The sequence below is a fragment of the Pongo pygmaeus genome, chromosome 4, assembly GCF_028885625.2.
Source record: "Pongo pygmaeus isolate AG05252 chromosome 4, NHGRI_mPonPyg2-v2.0_pri, whole genome shotgun sequence".
NCBI classification, from domain to species: Eukaryota; Metazoa; Chordata; class Mammalia; order Primates; family Hominidae; genus Pongo; species Pongo pygmaeus.
Genome location: NC_072377.2, coordinates 84,463,474 through 84,485,537, shown reverse-complemented (window position 1 = coordinate 84,485,537; position 22,064 = coordinate 84,463,474). Strand labels below are relative to the sequence as shown.

The window sequence follows — 22,064 nt, the reverse complement described above, 5'->3', positions numbered from 1 at the left end:
TGTTGTAGTGTGGGTTTCAGAAATGTTGAGACAGTCTGTTTACTACTGAAATCCAAAGATTTCTAAAGTGCTTCCTAGCTTGAAAAAGATATCCAGATTACACTAGTAGAGTGATGGACTATTCCTATATAATCATTATGACTTTTTAAAACTGTAACTTCTGATATTTCTAGTATTATTAGAATAAGGTATTGTACATAAATGACTTTTTCCAGATACTAGAAACATTTTAACTATCCAGCTTCATTTCTGTGTTTTTTGTGAACCGAAAATATATTCACAGTATACTGTATACTTATTTGCTGAGTAGACAGAACATAATGAATATAACTTATCTATTTCTCACTGAATTAAAGTTCATCAAAACAAATAATATGATTCCCACCAACAGTGTTAGAATCTGTGCAAAACCACAAACACAAAAGGGACAGGCCCCTGACATCAGATAGGCAGCCCTCAGTCACCACTTTAAAATGTGGAGGGAAGTGGGGATGGCTAATGGGTCCAAAAAAATAGAAAGAATGAATAAGACCTACTATGTGATAGCACAATAGGATGACTATAGTCAATAACTTAATTGTATATTTTGGAGTGGCTTAAAGAGTGTAATTGGATTGTTTGTAACTCTAAGGATAACTGCTTGAGGGCATGGATACCTCATTCTCCGTGATATGCTTATTTCACATTGCATGCCTGTATCAAAATATCTCACGTACCCCATAAATATATACACCTACTATATACCCACAAACATTTAATAAAATAAAACAAAATAAAATAAAATGCTCTCTAGTTTTGAAGATGCCACATGTTGCACTGACCTAACTGCCCTGGGTGTTTAGAGTTAAGAGTCACCCTAAACCCGGAGTGGCTGCCCACTGACTTTGCCTTGTTATTCCTGCTCTGGCTTCGACTTTATTTATTTATTTTTATTTTTTCCTTTTTTTTTTTTTTTTTTTGAGACGTAGTAGTCTCGCTCTTTCACCCAGGCTGGAGTGTAGTGGCATGATCTCAGCTCACTGCAACCTCCGTCTCCCAGATTCCAGCGATTCTCCTGCCTCAGCCTCCAGAGTAGCTGGGATTACAGGCATGCACCACCACACCCAGCAAATTTTTGTACTTTTAGTAGAGACGGGGTTTCCCCCTGTTGGCCAGGCTAGTCTCGAATTCCTGGCCTCAAGCAGTCCACCTGTCTCAGTCTCGCAAAGTGCTGGGATTACAGGCATGAGCCACTGCACCAGCCATGGCTCTGACTTTAGATCTGACCACTCATTGCCCTCTTGCACTGTGGCGTATGCTGTCTTTGTTCTAATTACTGACCCATCCGGTCCTCCTATCTAGGCATCCTCTCTTTTGCCAGAAAGCAGCCATATTTGGTATTTCTGCCCTTGCCTCTCTGGACATGAGTATCACAGCTTTAGCAGTAACAAATGGTCAATTTTTTTCTCACTCTTTCCTTCCTTCTCAGGTCTGCCCAGATCCTCAAGACTCTAATTTGCTACTACTCAGCAGCTTGACTCGAGGGTAACTGTCTCTGATGATCTAATTCTTAAGATGGAAATGAGTTAACACAGCTCTTAGTGGGTCCCATTTCAGTTAAAACAACAAAACAGCAGGAAGGGATAAAGTAATTATTTTGATATGAACAACAATGCTCTTTCTGATGTCAATGGTATAAATAAGACATGAATAAAATGAAAAACTATCATAAACCTATAACATCATAACTCTTAAAGAAGCCTTGTTTGACTTCTTGGTCTTTGTCCATTTGATACACTTTGCCAAACTTCAAAGAGATTATCCATACTTAGAAAAATGGTAAGCTGAAAAATGGTCAACGCAGATAACAATCTAATAGACTGGGTTTATAGCATAACAACAAGCAATTTTATCACTATGCTACCAACCAACTTAAGGATGAAGTCAAGGCACTATGATTTAACCTCTGGCCAAAAGATATTGCTGGGTCCATAGGAAGCAGATGAAGACACCTGGGTTCTAAAGCTGTTATAGTGTTATGATGACTAGAGAAGTTTACCATGAAGTGTTGCTCAATGATATCTGAAGTTAATAAAAATTGAAAATATTTGCAAATGAATTTCTATAATTTTTTATTATATGATATTATCATTCAATTTTTAAATAATTTGCAATTGAGAAGATTACTGAATATACACAGTCCATCTTCTAGAACAAAAAAAAGAGAGACATGTTTCAAGGGAAGATTTAATCCACAGTGTCTACAGCCTTAATTTCTGACAACATTTTGATCAAAAGTAATGTGACTAATGCACAACAGTTAGTACCTCAGTAAGTGACAAATACATTTGTAATGCTGGTATTCAATCCTCTGATGTCAGGTTCATTGAGGTTAATCATTTTTTTAACGATATCATAGTCACACCATCTGGTACCTCAATAAATAGTGTACATAACAATCAATTCTGCTCTCAAGTGGGGGCTCTAGCTGCAAAATGCTCTAGCTAAATTTCAGCCAATATTCTTTTTTTGGATAAAAACTTTAATACACTTTTCTTATTCTGAAAGTAATATATGTACATTATAGGAACTTCTGAAATCATGCTCAGTCACCCCTCGGTATCCATAGGGGATTGGTTCTAGGACCCCCTGCAGATGCTAAAATCCAATATGCTCAAATCCCTTACATAAAATGGTAAAGTACTTGTATATAACCTATGTACAGCCTCCCATAGACTTTAAATATCTCTAGATTACTTATAATACATAATACAATGTAAATGCTATAAATAAATAGCAGTTATTCTGTACTGTTTCAGAAATAATAACAAGGGGAAAAAAAGCCTGTATGTGTTCAGTATAGATGCTACCATTCTTTTCATTCCTTGAATATTTTCAATCTGCAGTTGGTTAAATCCATGGATGCAGAACCCACAGATATCAAGAGCCAACTGCATTTGCAAAGTAAAGAAATTAAAATCACCAGTAACCTCACCATCCAGAAATAATCAGTTAACATGTTGAGTCTACATATACATATATATGTTCATATGTATATAGGAATAGATATTTCTCCAAAGATATACACATGGCCAATAAGCATATTAGTAATACAATAATAAGCATATATAATCTTCAAAAATATAAAAGTCTGTATGCTGTGCATTATATAAATATACACATATAAAACTGTATTATACTTTTACTTTACATCATTTTCTTCACTTAGTAATTAGAGTATCATATGCCTCTGTGATGTTATATTTACTGTTAGCTCACTCTTCGCAGCTCTCAATTACAGCCTAGGGATAATATAATAAAAACTCCTGGGTCAACCTAGTAGAAGGCCCAGTCGGAAGGCCAATACAGTAAGAATGGTTTCAGGTAATAATGGGCTGTTAGAAGACAACAGAAGAAGGGACAAATCAAAGAAACACCTCAAAGGGGGAAAAAGACAATCAGAAATTTGATAACAGGTTGGGCATAGTGGCTGGCACCTATAATCTCAGCACTTTGGGAGGCCAAGGCAGGTGGATCACTTGAGCCCAGGAGTTCAAGATTATGCTGGGGAACATAGAGAAATCCTGTCTCTACAAAAACACTTAAAAATTAGCCAGGTGTGGCGGTGCATGCCTGTGGTCCCAGCTACTAGGGGGCTGAGGTGGAAGGATTGCTTGAGCTGGGGAGGTAGAGGTTGCAATGAGTCATGATTGTATCACTGCACTCCAGCCTGGGTGGCAGAGCGGGGGGGGAAAAAAAAAAAAGAACTTGGTAACAGATAAAGGGACCAAAGGGAAGAAAGAATCAAGAATAACACTAGGATGATTAGCCTGGGAGACCTCAACTTTCTTTAGTCTGGAATAATCACAGAGAATAGAAGCCAGATCTATGAAATTATGTATGGTCTGAATAGAGTGAACATGAAATTACCTCACCAAATCCCAGGACCCTTCTAGAATGTGAGTCCTTGAAGACTGAAAGGTGTAATTTTAGTTCAGTTTTCACATTCTCAGTGGTAATACTAAGGAAAAAGCCAGGAGAACTGAAACACTCAAAGGCCCTGAAAACCCTTAAAATAGAAAATTGAAAGCGAAATAGAAAAGAAACTGAATAGACAAAATTTCCATCCCTGCATTCAAGACTCTGAGTCAAGATAATCTCAAAAGATTTAAGTAAATTGGAATCTCTTCCTGGTCTTACAATTCAAGACTCCTCAGGGCAAAAAGATTGGTACCAACTTACTACCTTGTAAAAATTCTCACGTATCTTTTTTGTTTTTAGTTTTTTTCATTTGTCAGGTTGATTACTTGAAATACAATAAAGCTCCCTGAAGGACGTCACTGAATTTTTACTGTTTAAGGTTTTATTTATTTATTTGAGACAGAGTCACACTCTGTTACCCAGGCTGGAGTGCAGAGGCGCAATCTCGGCTCACTGCAACCTCTGCCTCCCCAGTTCAAGTGATTCTCGTGCATTAGCTTACTGAGTTACGTGGGATTACAGGTACATGCCACCACACCTGGCTAATTTTTGTATTTTTAGTAGAAACAGGGTTTCACCATCTTGGCCAGGCTGGTCTTGAATTCTTGGCCTCAAGTGATCTGCCCACCTCAGCCTCCCAAACTGCTGGGATTACAGGTGTGAGCCACTGCGCCTGGCCTGTTTACAGTTTTAAAGTGAGGGACTAACAGATGTATTTAGACTGATGCCTGCAGGCTCACCATGGGCAGGCTGGCAAAGGCCAGACATCTGGCTGCCGGATGGCTGGGGCTGAATCTGGGCTCCAACCCTTACCCTTGGAAGATTAACTTCTTATTTCTGCATCTTACTTTATTCATTTGTAAGTTGGGTATGATACTTAGCCTTACAGGGGTCACGTGACAAATACTGAGTTTATATATAAAGTACTCAGACCAGTGGTGGCCTAGAGCTGGTTCCTATGGACTCATGAAAATCAACTGTGTACATTTCTTCCCAACTCCAGTCCAGTGGTAGCTTGACATCAGCCCTGGTGGGAGTGTTTACAGAAATCAGCAAACTCTACAAACATGACTGTCCTTCCAAACAGCTGGCTGTTAAACATTGGCCAGCACGCCATGACTTAAAACTGCCAATATGAGCACATGACTATCAATAAATCCAGAATATGAGGCATTCTTTGAGACAATGGCAAGGACTCTTCAAAAAAATACCATGGTAAAAAAACAAAAACCATGGCAGACAATTCTAGGTTCAAATAGACTAAAGAACGATAATTACCAAATGTAACATGTAAAAGTTGATTAGGTCTTTCATTTTAAAATCTAAAGCCGGCGGGGGGGGGACACTGGGAAAATTCAAGAAATTCAAATATATTCATAAATTAATGTTAATTTTTTGGCCGGCGCAGTGGCTCATGCCTGTAATCCCAGCACTTTGGGAGGCCGAGGTGGGCGGATCACAAGGTCAGGAGATTGAGATAATCCTGGCTAACATGGTGAAACCCCGTCTCTATTAAAAATACAAAAAAAAAAAAATTAGCAGGGCATGGCGGTGTGCGCCTGTAGTCCCAGCTACCTGGGAGGCTGAGATGGGAGAATGGCTGAAGTGGGAGAACTCGGGAGGCGGAGCTTGCAGTGAGCCAAGATTGCGCCACTGCACTCCAGCCTGAGTGACAGAGTGAGACTCCACCTCAAAAAAAAAAAAAAAAATTAATGTTAACTTTTTAGATGTAATAATAAATGGTGTTAAGATTATATAGTAGAATGTCCTTATTTTTAAAGACATAGGCTTAAGTATTTAGGGGTAAAGTGTTATGATGCCTAAAACTTACTTCCAAATGTTTCAGAAAAAAAAATACATGAGAGATAAAAAGCAAATGTGGCAAATGCTAACATGTGATGAACCTAGGTGAAGGGTGTATAGAGGGCCATCTTAACTTTCAGTAGATTTTAAGAATTTCTTTGGGGCTGGGTGCAGTGGTTCAAGCCTGTAATCCCAGCACTTTGGGAGGCTGAGGCAGGCGGATCACTTGAGGTCAGGAGTACAACATCAGCCTGGCCAACATGGCGAAACACCGTCTCTACTAAAAATACAAAAATTAGCTGGGTATAGCAGTGGGTGCCTGTAATCCCAGCTACTCAGGAGGCTGAGGCACAGAGAATTGCTTGAACCTGAGAGGTGGAGAATGCAGTGAGCCGAGATCGTGCCACTGCACTCCAGCCTCGGTGACAAAGCAAGACTCAGTATCAAAAAAAAAAAAAAAGTTAAAAAAAAAAAGAAATAAAATCAGAGAACACATGTACTCAACTATTTTATGGTGGGTCATGAGCTGTAATCTCTATCTTCTTTTTGATGGAAAGATTTTTCCAGTCTGTTTCTGATAGCAAAAAGTCAGATTATATTTTTCATTGTAAACTCACTCTAGAAAATCAAGCCATTCAGCACTGCAGTCAAGGACTAGCTGCTCCCGGAGCTGATTCAGATGTCTGTAATTTTCTACAATAAAAGGAGAGTGAAAGCGGCTCACAGCTTTTGTGCTAGAAGAGGGGAAAGAACACAAATAGGAAATCAAGGTTAGTAAAAAATCTGAAATGCCATCACTTTAGAAAATTAGGGTAGTTATTTATTATTCTCCGATGAACCTTGAAAGTAAACAGCTGTAAACAGAAGAACATTCTTTAATTATGGTCCTGAACTCTACTGATTCCAAAGAATATGACTTTGCTCAGGAAGCCTTTTAAAATGCATTTCAAATTATACCCATATGGCAAAGTCAGAGTTTAGAACTTTTATTTCATAGGCAGAAAGCTTTTTTCTTTAAATTATACTAACTGAAAATGCTCTTTAAAAAAGATCAGAAGCATATATGGTAAAAGAAAATAAGACAAAGCTGAGAGGTAGATATATTGGTGAAGGTTGTATTATTCTTTGATTTATGGGCTTTTCTGTATGATTGAAGTATTTCAGTGAAAAAAGAAAAATAAAAAAGCATTACAAAGAATAGCAATGCATTAATTCAGGAGGCAATTAAGAAAGATCTTCAGGATACTGTGATCTGTGCAGATTCACAGTGGCTCTGGATAGGAAGAAATACCACATGCTCCCCATCTGGGCTTGAGTATCATCTCTGCTCTCCGTTCAGTAGCTAAAGCACAACAGGGGATGCCATGGGTCCCCAGTCAGAGAAGCCAGGTTGAGGCTTTGGTCCTGCCACTTACTTACTAGCTATGTGATTTGGGACAAATGGAACAGACCTTCTCTAAATATCACTTTCCTCATCTATGAAACAGGAACAATAATATCTACCTCATAGGTACTGTTGACAGGATCAAACAAATAACACTTAGGAGAGCGTCTATAAGTATTGTGGTTGTGGTGGTGGTGGTGGTGTTGGTGGTTGCCACTGCTGTTAATGCTGTCATTATGATGATAAATCTTCAAGAAGAAAAGGTCAAGGTGTCTGGTCTTTTTTTGCTCCCCAACTGTTGTAACACACTGTTGCACTTTAATTTGTCAAGTTGCTGGATTAGAGGTGGGCCTTTTGCATTCAAAATCTGACTCCTGATGTTCTAACCCATCTCTGTCAAAACCCTATGGCCAAACAGATAAACTGCAATGAACCTTTCCCTAACTATCTTATCTGTTGATTCAATTTACATTACCGAACATGTGAAAGATGGTGTCACTGATTTACGCCTTGCTTGTTGCTTTAAAATTATATCATCTAGACTTCTATGCCAACATATTTATCAAAGCTTTATCTTCTGGGAAAACTCATTTAGGGAGATATTTCAGTTATTGTTGTAGATAGACTAACATGGTTTTTGGTAATTTCTCTTCATAACGCATATTTCATTCATTAGCTGTGGTACAGGACAAAAACAGATAAAGGAAAGAATGCCTGCAAAAAGAGAAAACATCCCCTAGAATCAACAATACTCAAATCTAAAGTACAGCTTCTGGTAGCATTAAAAAAAAAAAGATGGTATTAGAATGAAAGAAATCCATGCCTGTGCCTTCAACATCTGATGATGTGGCAATGGATAATAAACATTTTCTTTTTAAGTTAAAATAATAAATTACTGGGAGGCCAAGGCAGGTGGATCGCTTGAGTTCGAGACCAGCCTGGCCAAATGGTGAAACACCATCTCTACTAAAATACAAAAAAAATCAGCCATCTGTGGTGGCAGGTGCCTGTAATCCCAGCTACTTGGGAGGCTGAGGCAGGAGAATCATTTGAACCCGGGAGGTGGAGGTTGCAGTAGGCCAGGATTGCACCACTACACTCCAGCCTGGCTGACAAAAAGAGACTCCGTATTTAAAAAATAATAATAATAATAATAAATAAATAAATAAAAAATATATATATTTGTATTATTATATATTTTTTGTATATATGTATATTATTTATGTAATAAATTAACAATCATTCACACATTATGTCAAAATTTCCCTTCATCCTTAAAACAGAATTCCTGTACACTATTACCAGCTACTGGTCCCTCTTCTACCATCTTAGGCAAATGTACCATTTTAATCTCATCTTTGTGCAACTTATTGATAACAGTACTAATAAATATTCCACAAAGGATACTACTCACAGCTGTATATACTTCCCTAATACCTTGTCTTTAAATGAGTCCTCTCTTGGAGATTAGTGTCTAACCAAGGAGAAAAGGCAGAGTCCCAATGTGGTTCTCTAAATTTGTTTTTGATTAATTTATTTTCATCAATTCATGATCTGGGTTACAAAAAAAAAAGATGTAAAGAATTATAATAATTATGTGCCAGGGAAGGCATTAAGAATAAAGAAATGTGGAGCTCAGTGAGGTAGAAAATGAAATTGCAGCTTCTTAAAAGAAATGTCAGGCATAGCATTCATCATGAAGTAAAAGCAACTAAATTAATCTTACAATTGAAGGTTCCTCAACTTTTCTTCCATGTGTCCCCTGTGCTATAAAAATAAAGCAATAATTTACAAAACAAGAAAACAAATGTGTAAAAATAAGATACCCTTTTGAAAAACATTTTAAAATCAACGATAAAGAGTTAAAAATAATGATCTCCTTGGTTAAAAGTTCCATAAGAAACGGCAGGGCACAGTGGCTCATGCCTGTAATCCCAGCACTTTGGGAGGCTGAAGCGGGTGAATCACCTGAGGTCAGGAGTTTCAGACCAGCCTGGTCAACAGGGTGAAACCCCATCTCTACTAAAAATACAAAAATTAGCCGGGGGTGGTAGTGCCTGCCTGTGGTCCCAGCTACTCGGGAGGCTGAGGCACAAGAATCCCTTGAATCAAGGAGGTGGAGGTTGCAGTGAGCTGAGATCATACCACTACACTCCAGCCTAGGTGACAGAGCAAGACTACATCCCCTCCAAAAAAAAAAAAAGTTCCATAAGAAAAAATAAATAAAAAGAATTGCTTTTAATTTCAAGAATGTGGCTACTATAAGCCCAGTAGCATATAGATATACAGGTGTCATCATAATGCATTGCAAGAAAAAAATTTATTTTAAACCTACCTTCCAACCTTTACCCAATCAGTTGGTATACAAGATACAGCAGAGTTCTTTATTTCTATCATAAACTAAAACAAATACAAATAAACAGAGATTTAGATAAGTAACCATTATATATTTTAAAGCTTTCCCCAAATTGTGGTATAACAATTTATTATATATTGTTAAACACTCAAGATAAGTCCAGTATTGTTTTTCAGACTGTATATATGTCAATACAGACAAATATTATTAATTAAGCGTTCACTACTTGGGACAAAGTACAATTTGTATTGCATAAAACATTTGTAATACTTGGGCTTTCATGTTTCTAATATTGTTATATGTATACTCTGAATGATGGCTTTTTCATTAACCACCTCTTTCATTTATTAATACTCACTTATCTTAAGAATTCTATTACTCATAAAAGATTGAATTTCTAAGTAGATAAAATTTTAAAATATTCAATTACTAGATGTTACACCGGTCTGAGATATGATCCTCCCCTATTCTGAACAGAGAGGATTTTTAGATAGTTTTTATCCAAGGAACCGAAATCCTCTAAAAGTATCTTCACAGGAAAGCACTGACTTCCCTAACTATAAAGAGAAGAAAGTATTTCTTCCCATATGAGAGTTTTAAGTTTTCACTTATATGAACCATAGTATCTTTTTTTTTACTTTTGTGGGTACATGGTAGTTGTATATATTTATTGGTTACATGAGATAGTTTGATACAGACATACAATGCATAATAATCACATCAGGGTAAATGGGGTATCCATCACCTCAAGCATTTATCTTTTGTGCTACAAATAATCCAGTTACACTCTTTTATTTAAAAATGTACAATTAAATTATTATTGATTATAATTACCGTGTTATGAATACTAGGTTTTATTCATTCTTTCTGGTTTTTTTGTATCCATTAACCATCCCCTCATCCCCTCCACCCCCACTATCACTACCAGTTTCTGGTAACCATCATTCTATTCTGTATCTCCGTCAGTACAATTGTTTTAATTTTTAGCTCCCACGAGTAAGTGACAACATGCAAAGTCTGTCTTTCTGCACCTGGCTTATTTCCCTTAACATAATGACCTCCATAATCCATCCATGTTGTTTCAAATGACAGGATCTCATTCTTTTTTATGGCTGAATAGTACTCCATTGTGAATACGTACTACAGTTTCTTTACCCATTTGTCTGTTGATGGACACTTAGTTTGTTTCCAAATCTTAGCTGCTGTGAATAGTGCTGCAATCAACACTGCAGTGCAGATATCTCCTTAATATACGAATTTCCTTTCTTTGGGATACACACCTAGCAGTGGGATTGCTGGATCACATGGTAGCTCTATTTTTTTTTTTTGAGGGGCCTCCAAACTGTTCGCCACAGTGGTAGTGGCAGTATTAATTCACATTCCCACCAACAGTGTACGAGAGTTCCCTTTTCTCCACATCCTCATCAACGTTTGTTATTGCCTGTCTTTTGGATAAAAGCCATTTTAACTGGGGTGAGATAATATCTCCTGTCATTTTAATTTACATTCATAATATATTTATAGATCCAACTGTGCTCTGCAAATAAGGTTGTCTGAAATCAGCCAGGAAGCAAGTGAAGTTCTATCACACCATTCATTTTTAGCCTTAGTTATATATTATCTCTTCTCAGTGTGCTTGCATTCCTGTATTATTACAACCAAATTCAGACCGGGCGCGATGGCTCACACCTGTAATCCCAGCACTTTGGGAGGGTGAGGCGGACAGATTACCTGAGGTCAGGAGTTTAAGACCAGCCTGGCCAACGTGGTGAAACCCCATCTCTACTAATAACACAAAAATTAGCCAGGCGTGGTGGCAGGCACTTGTAATCCCAGCTACTCGGGAAGCTGAGGCAGGAGAATCACTTGAATCCAGGAAGTGGAGGTTGCAGTGAGCCGAGATTGCGCCACTGCACTCCAGCCTGGACAACAGAGCAAGACACTGTCTTAATAAAAAACAAAAACAAAAACAAAAAAACTAATTCAATGATTCATTTAAATAAATTTCTAAAAACCCATTTTGAGCAGAATGGAACCCAGGAGCTGTGTGGTTGTAATTTTGAGAGAGTTATGAAAACTTTTTCACATTTATCAGTTTTATTATATGCACATAACTTCAGGTATTTATAATGTTCATATTAATAACAGTATCAACATGGTTCTTGAGTTTATTTTTCCCATTAATAGAAACACTGTAGCTTTTACATTAATTATATTAAGAATTAGTGGCTAATCTAAAAAATTTCATCCTTAGAAAACTGTTTTGGACTAGTGATGCCCTCATGTATAGACAATTAATACAGTTTCAAATCTGCCACACCCACTTAAATAGTTAAGAGTGAAGAGTCTAACAAGCATCCTTTGGCTACAAAAAATAACTTCTGAAAAACCACAAAAAATATCATTAATGGGAAAGATAAAATCACTTTTAAACTGTGCTAAATAATTCTGCTGTTTTAAAGTGTTCTACCAAAAGAAATGTTGGCCTTTTTATAAAATAATTCTGGAAAGAGCTATGCTAAAGGCAAACAGCAAAATTCAGGAACAGACTGATTGGATCACTGATACTTGGGAAGGACACATCCAGATACATAATGACTAACACAGAGCTCCACAGGAGTTACTGGCTAAGGGATGGTGGACATTTTGAACAAGGAGCACCTTGGGAACAGTTTGGACCACAACTATTCAATCTGTAAGTATCAAAAGTTCTATTCTAGGACCACAATCACTACAGCGGGCCACCATACACAGAGCCAATACAGTGCCAATGCAGGGGGGAAAACAGCGAGAGTCAGGAAGGCACAAGTTAAACCCCTCTGGTCACATCCTCAGACAGGGTCTGGTCCTTGGACTGATCCTGAGGGTCCCTTTTCCTCACTCAGCAGTCCTCGGAGTTTCAGCCTGGGTTCCTCCTCAGAGTTGTCATCTGCTAGCTTTTCTTCTCTTCTATACTGACGATGAGATACAACATTTTTTCTCTAGTTATTCTTTTTTTCAAACATTCTAAGAATGAACAGGTAGGCCTTTGGTTTAAGAGTTTTATTACTAAAGAAAAGAAAACTAACATAGAAAAATAGCATACATTCCAGTAATCTTAGAAAGCTCTCATAGCAACTTTTCCTGCTCTACAGTTCCTGACTTTGTTTATTAGGTGTTCATGTGGGTAGTCTGCCTTGATTCATTATAAGCAATCTCTCATATTCTTCTCCTGGGACCCAATTCTTAGTTAAATGTCAGATATTATTACTCAATCTATATAGCCTGTGGTATCACTGGGCTGGCAACATTGCTAGGCTTGCCGAAATTCTTACTCACTCCAGAAACTGCTGTTTTCTCCAGCACCCCACTTAACCCATTCCTCCACTCCCCCACTTTCATTCTCTTAATAATTTAAGGATTTTTTACTATATTTTAAATCTAAGTAAAAAGTACTCAGATTTAACAGATTATTTTCCACATTTTAAACACAGTAAACAGGTATTTGGATACGCTGCATGCTGTCAATTAATAAAACCCTTTCTAAAGATTTTTTTCCAATATTTTTCTTTTTCCCTTAGTAATAATAATAATACTTATCAGTACTGCCCCCAATGTAAATATTGTCCTATTTCCATTCCATATTTCATTCAAGGTTAACAGATAATTGGTCTATATTCATAAAATATGATAGAGACTGTAACAGAAGCAGTAAACTATGTAATCTTCTGCTTTCATTACATAGATACATACTTTCATACATACACACATACATTCATACATACATTCATTACATAATACATAATAATGTATGTACATTATTACATAAAAATATAAAGTTTCTGCTTTGATTAATTTCTTCTAAGCCAATATTTACACAGTCAGAGACAATAAGGCATCATACAATAAGGCTTTAGTATTCTAATGAGTATATAAAAGCTGGGAACAGAGGTGAAAAATGAATGTTGTCAAAATAACACTGGATTAACAGACTGGCACACTTATCTAATTTTAGTAAAAATAACAAGATCCACATACCATCACATGGATCACATGGGGCTGCTATAATGGGTCTTTTAAGGTTATTACAAAAGCCATATGTATAGAAATAAAATGTCAGAACAGAAAGGCATAAAGAAGCACCAATAAATGTAAAATAAGGGTTTTCCACCCTGCCTCCCTCACTTCTCAAAGATAATCATATTTGATGGAGTCTGTTCCTAGTCCTGTAAGTACCTCTAAATAATTTGAGAATAGCATTAGTCCTTTTTTTTTTTTGAGACAGGGTTTCTCTCTGTTGCCCAGGCTGGAGTACAGTGGCACGATCACGGGTCACAGCAACTTCAGCCTGTCAGACTCAAGTGATTCTCTACCTTAGTCTCCCGAGTAGCAGGGAGCATAGACACATTCCACTATGCCTGGCTAATTTTATATTTTAGGGATGGTGTCTCACTATGTTGCCCAAGCAGGTCTTGAACTCTGGAGCTCAAGTGATCCTCCTGCCTTGGCCTCCCAAAGTGTTGGGATTACAGGTGTGAGCCACTGTAGTCTTTTTTAAAACAGAATTTGATTAAAACAATTTTGAATATTTAGAATTCCTTGGGTGTTCCAATGAATAGAATTATTAATTTTCAAAAGGTTTTATGAAAGTAATTTTGTATTAACATTCTACTAAAATCCTAGAGAAGATTATTAAAAACCAACAAGAATCCATCCTACTATTAATAATGAAGAAACTTTGTTCCTCAAATTCATCAACTTAACCTAGTAAAGATAAAGGACAACTGATCTTCCTAATAATTTTTAATATGAATTAGTTGGTCTCCATGCTGTACTTTTTCTTAAACCTCAATGCCACACTCATAATGAATAACCAGTCTACTATCTCTTATGAATTCCTGACAATTTTCTCTCATTTTTACTCAAAAACTGCCAAATGAATCCAGGACTGTCTTTCCAAGACTTAAACTTTATTTTATTTTGAATACTATGAGCTCTAAAATATCTAGATTTTGTCAGATAAAATCCATGGTGTTGAGAATCTTTGTGTTAATATTTGGAATTAATAAATGGAATGAAATACTGATATTAATATAATAGAAAGACTAGAGTCTGGAAGAAGTGGGCTGGATTTGTGCTTTGGACCTTGGGTAACTTATCCAACTACTCCAAACCTTGGTTTTCTTTCCAACAAAACTGGAATGACACTTTTTGGCATTGTTACAAGAATTAAATAATATATGTAGGCACCTACCACCGTTCTAGACTTTAACAAGTACTTGATAAATGGTAACTGTATTATTACTATTGTTATTATATGAGTAGTATAAGCATAGCACTTTATGATTAAAAAGCACTTTCATGTATTTTAACTTAATTGGTCTCCATAATAGTCTTACAACAGAGGTAACTCTTCCATGGTCATATAGCATGTAAATGGTAGAACTGGCACTTACACTTAGCTTTCTCCACTGTAAAAAAAAAAAAAAAAAATGTAGTAGGAAAGGCAGCCACTTTTCTACTACATATCTTTTATTAAAGTAACTAAAGCAGTGTTGATCATCTGATTTTAAACCAATAGCCAGAATAGTGGCCTTTAGGCCAGTTTTCACTTTGCAAGGTCATGACTGCGTAGCAAAAACAAGAGTTACAATTAAATATTTGGTATTTGTCTGTTCAGACAATAAACAGAAGTATAAATATTGTCAAATCATTTTTCTGTTATATAGAGCTCCATGTGGCACTGTGAATGTCTGCTGAGTATAATATCTTAATAATTTTAGTTCAGAAGACAGGTTGACTTAATGGGTAAATCTATGAAATAACACAGGACTAATAAACATTTTAATGAACGTTCTCAATTAATGTAGAGCTTCTTATTTCAAATAACTATACATTCAACAATCTTTTGGCAAAACACATAAAACAATGTAAATGTTTAAAAATTTGATTTGAAATTAAGTTCTTCCCCACCAGAAAAATATCTGTTTTTTAAAAATCCTGAATAAAATGCTCATTCTATAGAAGTTAACCATAAGTTTTCTAATTTGGTATTTTAATAAAACAGAATTTCTCAAACTCCCTCAGTTTGAATCTTCATATTTTATTAAACGTAAGATACAGGAGTAGCATGCCTCAAGACTCAGAATAGGACTGAAAAGCACAACCATATTTAAAAGGCATACTTCTTCCTTTTCTGGTTCTCATTCAGACATTACTATCAAACTTTAAACAGAAGTACACACCCCCAAGAAACATATTCTAAACAGTACCATAATTTTATGGAAGACTCACTAACTGTAGTTTTTCACTCTAGACTTGTGTTTTTTAGCAGCTATACTCTTAACTTTAGGAGGAAGCCCCACCGCTTAATCACTGTATGAGCCAATCAACACAGGCTTTGTATCATTTCATCATCTGCAAGGTAGGGATCAAAGACTAACTTCTCTTTCCTGGATTTAGAACAAATGAATTTTATAAGTTGCTATTCATAGTAACTGAGACTTTCTATAATATAATTTCAACAGATAACACTAATACACATATAACATTAAGCTGCATTACTGTCACAAGAGACTAATAAAACACCATCATTAAAATAACTCTTATCAAAACAAGTTATTACAACATATTTCCAAGGAACAAAACAAAAAATTTGAAAAGATAATACATATCCTATCCTCAGATTTTTATTTACATTTTAAAATAGCTTTTCTACTATAAGAAAACTAATAGAAAATAAAAGTAAGTTTGACATTACCTCCTGTCCTGATACTGTCACATATTGTGCAGAAGGATTTTTTAGTATTTTTCGTATTTCTTGCAAATGCATTTGGATCTCGTCAATAACACCTTGAATTTCATCCTTCCTCTTTTTTATTAAAGGGAAGTCAGAAAGGTCTTTAAATAATTCAGTTTTATCCCCAACTCTAAAAAATCAAAAAATGCAAATACATATTCGAAGTTTATTAATTACAGCAGTTATCGCTTATTTTTCATAGTGTGATGAAAGAGGAAAGCACTAGAAGTCAGAAAAATGTGGTTCCAATTGTCACTAAGCACTCATGGGTTTGTTTTTTAACTTCTCTGAGGATGGTCAAAATTACCCTAAAATCATTTCTGCTTTTTAAGTTCATGATTCCCATGGTAAAACCAAGAGATAAATTATTTGTTGTTTGCCTATGCAGAAAACAAAGACAAATGTAAATGTCAAATCCTATTTCATTTATATAGAATGTTTTGTGCAATACGTTATAAAATAACTACCTTTTAAAGGATAACTTTGCTTTTACAGATTCTAAATATAAAGACATCTCTGGAAATATAGGAAATGAGTACAAGATATCTGACACTGATTTTGGGGTTAATAAACTACTAATGCTTGGCTCTGCCTGTGTTTTACCTTTCCATCATCTGATATGTGGGGGAGTATTGTATCTGTCCTAGATGGTAAACTGCCTAAATTTTAGATAGCAAGTATTCCAGCTGTAATGTAACACTTTTAGGGTCCAATCACATTTCTAATTATATATGTACTCATGCAAATTCTATTATTATTCTAGTAAAGATTAAGAATCCACAAATAAATGGCAAATGCACTGAACTATACTGACTGGTGAAAAGGAAGAATTCAGGGTCTGGTACTTACTTGGCAGCTTGTTCATTGAGTATCTTTAAGTAATGCTCCACTGGACTGAGGAGTTCAGGAATTTCTAAAATAACGGTCCGGAGCAAGTCTGACTGAATGTGGGAATTAACAGCAGGTATTATTGCTTGAAATTCTGACTTTAGGTGATATAAAGTTTTGACAATCAAGAAGAACTCTTGGGTAGAACACTGAAAATAAAAATATTTTTTATGAAATAGCATAAGATACATGAAAATGAAGTTTCATTCGTGACTTTTAAAAGTTAGAATCAGAATTGAGGAAAGTGTAAATTTTCTATTAACTAGTTAGTTGAAATAAAATATCACTGATATTTTCTAAATGAGGTTAAATACTATCTAATATTTTAAAGGTATAAAGGAAATAATTTTAGCCAAGGAAAACAAAGCCAATACTTGTTTAGTATTTTTTCATTTTAAAATAACAAAAACCATATAGCAAAAATAGGTTAAACAAGTTAAAAAATGTGAAGGATAATATCTGTAAGACATAACAGACACAAGGCAAAATTCTCCCAAACATAATAGGCTCTTACAAATTGACATGAAAAAGATGAATAATCCAAAGAACAATGGCTAAACAAACTGAATATGCAGCTCATAGAAAGAGAACAGCAAGTATGTATACGATTATCTTCATATATAATTAAAGACAAGCAAATTAGAAATACAGGATAGCATTTTTCACTTATCAGAACGTCAAAGATTTAAAAGCTTCACAATAACCATGTAACAGGATGTAAAAGAAGAAAAGACACTTTTATATACTATTAGCAGAGGACTAACCTTTTTGAAAAACAACTTGGCATGTCTTCATAATAAAAAAGTGCATATAACCCTTTGAATAAGCATCACTTTAAATAATTTATCTAAAAATAGACTAACAAATAGTGAAAAATATGTGTCTGAATATTCATAGTATTGCTGCTTATAATTTAAAAAGATGAATAAGAAATAAATGTCCATCAATTGGGATCTTATTGGGAAAAACTCATGCAGTGTAGTACTACGAAACAGCTAAAAGAAAATTAAGATCTGTTTGTATCAGTATAGAACTCCATAATTTCAACATACATTGAATATATATAGTATGTTTATATCATATACCATATATGTATATATTTTTATGTATCTACATGGTAACACTTTCTTTGTATTCTTTAAATGATATACACTATTCTATATAAATAAAAAATCTAAATATCAATAAAAATTTTAGGAGGTAACACATGTGACTTACTCTGGTTACCTCTGGGTAGTAGGTATGGAGGGGTGGCAGAGGGAGACTTTTTACCCTTTACTGCATACCCTTGCATACTACTGTAGTTTTTTTTTTTTAACATGAACATGAATAATTTTTACATCGTAGCTTCTGGTAAACAGAGTGGGTTAAACACATGCATCTAATTTCTCTCCATCTTGAAACAACAGTTAAGAGATTGTTTAAAAAGGCATAAAACCAGCCAGATGTAGTGACTCACGCCTGTAATCCCAGAACTTTGGGAGGCTGAGGCAGGCAGATCACGAGGTCAGGAGTTCGAGACCAGCCCTACCAACACGGTGAAACCCCATCTCTACTAAAAATACAAAAATTAGCCGGGTGTGGTGGCGCTCGCCTGTGATCCCAGCGACTCAGGTGGCTGAGGCAGGAGAATCGCTTGAACTCGGAAGGCGGAGATTGCAGTAAGCCAAGATCGTGCCACTGCACTCCTGCCTGGGCAACAGAGCAAGACTCCGTCTCAAAAAAAAAAAAAAAAGGAAGAAAACACACTAGAAAAGAAGACAACAGCAATAATATGTTAGAAGCTATAAAGTAAACAGATAAATAGTAATTGACTCAAAAGACTCAAGGTACCTGAATTTTAAACTGTCCTTAAGGAAAACTGAGACACAATTTACATCAAGAATCCAAAAAGACTTGTGTACCAATATGGATTCTGCCCTGTTAGGGAACTTCTAAAAATATTAGTAATATCTTCCATGAAACAGAAGATACTACAACCATGAAACAAGATGCTACTTTTAAAAAGAAAAAACATTTGGAGAACAAGAAAACAAAAATTCTTGGAAATTAAAGCATAATAGTAGAAATGAAAAATTCTACAGAAGAGGAAGTAAAGATAATGAAATCATCTAAAACCTAGAATTTTATACCAATCCAAACTACCAATCAAATGTGAAGGTAGTAACAACAACAACAACAACAACAAAAAAAACACTTTCAGACATGAATGTTTCAAAAGATTTACTTCTAACATGCTTTCTCAGGAAGGTTCTAGAGGATACACTCCACCAAAATGAAGAAATAAACCAAGAGGAAGACATGGAATACAGAAAATAAAAGATTCAACTCAAGGGAAGTAAAGGGAATCTAAGATAGTACTATACAACAGATACGGGGACAACCAGTCTAGACTGGATCAAGTTAGAAGGCTCTAGAAGACAGCTCAGGAAAATAAAACTGACAGAATGTTGGCTGAAAAGAACTGTCTTGAGATGAGAAAACAATTTAGGGGTAAAGTAATAAGGCACATAATAGACAGTATATATGAAATAGATTAAGGCTAAAAACATATTCAAAAAGGTAATTACTAACCACAAAGGGTGAAGTAAATTATGCAAAAAAATAAGAAGTTAGGTCCAACTGAGCAAATGTTGAATTCTAAGTGTATCATGACGCAACTTTTCTCCAGAAAGACCCCCTCCCCACCCCCATACAGGAAGCTGGACTGTTTACATAAATGTGAAACCTGGAAGCTTTTTGGCCACTAGTCAATTAACGATACCTTTTAACAAAAGTAAAGAACCAAACATAAACATTTTCAATATAATTTTGAATATTAACCTCTTATGATTATTGTAATCCCAAGAAAATGATTAATTTTCCAAGCTGAGACACAATGTAAAGTTAAGTCAGCAACAGAAGCAAGGTGAAAACCAGTAGTGCTTTACAATCATGTTGAAAGCCAGAGGCAGCAGGTTGTTCTCAAGTTTCTTAAGCAAAAGAACTCAAAAGAAGCTGCAAGAAAGCTGAGGATGGGTAAGTGGCTGCTCCTGAAGTCACTCTCCAGGAGTTCAGCCCTACTTCTGGCAGCAGCTGTCTCACTGGGAGAGCTTGAGCACAGACCCACAAGTATGGAGGCAGGGCCTCACTGGACACAGGATGAGAAGGACCCCAGCTTAAGTGCCACACTGAACATGCGGCTTTGGGCTTATTCCTGCTTAGCTAAAAAAAGATTTTCACCTAGGAAATTCTGAAAACACTGTCCTCAACATTTGCTAAGTGCAATTATCCTTTAAATGTATTCACCAACCTCGGCAGTTACTTAAGAATTTCTTACAAAACAGTTCTTGAGCAAAGTTAGTATGGGTTCCTGTGACTAGCACTATTTACAGGATTTGAATTTAACATTTTGCCATCAAAAGAAATGTTTATTTTAGGCTAAGCACAGTGGCTCACACCTGTAAGCTCAGCACACTGGGAGTCCAAGGTGGGAGGATCTCTTGAACCCAGGAGTTGGAGACCAGCCTGGGCAACATGGCAACACCTTGTCTCTACAAAAAATGCAAAAAAAAAAAATAGCTGGGCATGGTGGCATGTGCCTGTTGTCCCAACTACTCAGAAGGCTGGAGGCTGAAGCTGTAGTGAGCTGTGGTCGCACTACTGCATTCCAGCATGGGTGACACAGTGAGATCTTGTTTCAAAAAAAAAAAAAAGGAAGAAGAAGAAGAGAAATGTCTATTTTATACCAGAATCAGCTCACTTGAGATCCTCTATCATTATCACCATAAAAACACCTATTGGTACATATTCCAGGGCACGTTCCACAAAACCATACAGCCTATGCTAACCACTTCCCACAACATCCAGCGTTCCTTCTCATTTTATGAATTTCACATAATTGGCACAATCTGTACCCAGGACATCACCCACTATGTGGTGTACACAGTAGAAGCTTATTTAGAGTAATCTAATAATAAAGAACAGACATATGTTTGATGGTGTGTTCATAGAGCCAGCCAACTAATCTATAAAACATTGGTTTAAAGCATTCAGCTTTCCTGAAGTTGGTTTGTTACCAGATCATTTCTACTCTTCACCCTTCAAACTAATCTTTAGGTACATTCTTGTGTAAACAAACACTGAAACAGCAATAAGGAATGGCTTCCAAGTGAGTTATAAGTTCCTTTAGTAAAATATATTTTGAAATTCCAAAATAAGTCATTCTTGCACTGCATACTGGCCACTTTTTAAATGAATTAGATTCTGACTTTACTAGAGTTTTGAAACTTTTATAAATACACAAACCCTGTGCAATACAAACATCAAAGTAAAGTTTACAAAAAGGCAGGAAGGTGGAATAGAAATCACAGCCCCATGAACTGATGCTGCCATCTTGATGCCATGGACACTTTGACTTTGTGCATTTGAGTAGCCACTGAAAGATTTTCAGCTTTGCTTCTGTTTTCAAATCTCTGACATCTGTCAGTGAATCCTTTGAAGTAGTTAAGGCAAGGTGCCTGGAGATCTGTTGTTTAAAGAAGGTTAATATGCATCAATTTTCAGGCTCTGAGCCAAGGATACAAAACAACAAATGGTTTGGCACCCACATTGCAACTTCAAAAAGGTCTACCATAAAACTTGCGACTATCAGCACAGCTTCTGCTATTGCCAGGAAAACAATAACATGGTGTACCCAATAATGACTCAATAGGCTCCCCTGACTCCATCACCAACTCATATATCTTTCTCCCCATGATCAGTATTTCCAATTCTGGCTTGTGCATTGTTTTCAAATTTAGCTGAAGCATGTAAAACAGTTACGTAAGTCCTCTTGGGCACCTCAAGTATTCTTAGAAGCAGTACTTATCATTCTAGTAAAACTCTGTGGGGGTAAAGGGGGATGAAAAATATAG

The 22,064-nt window shown here is 36.0% G+C and overlaps 1 protein-coding gene across 5 annotated transcripts in view; it reads right to left on the bottom strand.

Annotated features, from left to right (window-relative positions):
- MSH3 (mutS homolog 3) overlaps positions 1-22,064 on the bottom strand; it is a 231,691-nt gene that overhangs the window by 94,344 nt on the left and 115,283 nt on the right. For all 5 annotated transcript variants that reach the window (XM_054489804.2, XM_063665452.1, XM_063665451.1 and 2 more), the window contains exons 14-17: positions 17,131-17,318; positions 16,243-16,411; positions 9,483-9,547; positions 6,381-6,497 (exon numbers count right to left, since the gene is read on the bottom strand). In XM_054489804.2, coding sequence (XP_054345779.1) covers positions 6,381-6,497; positions 9,483-9,547; positions 16,243-16,411; positions 17,131-17,318 — 539 coding nt within the window. The remainder of the gene's footprint in view (positions 1-6,380; positions 6,498-9,482; positions 9,548-16,242; positions 16,412-17,130; positions 17,319-22,064) is intronic.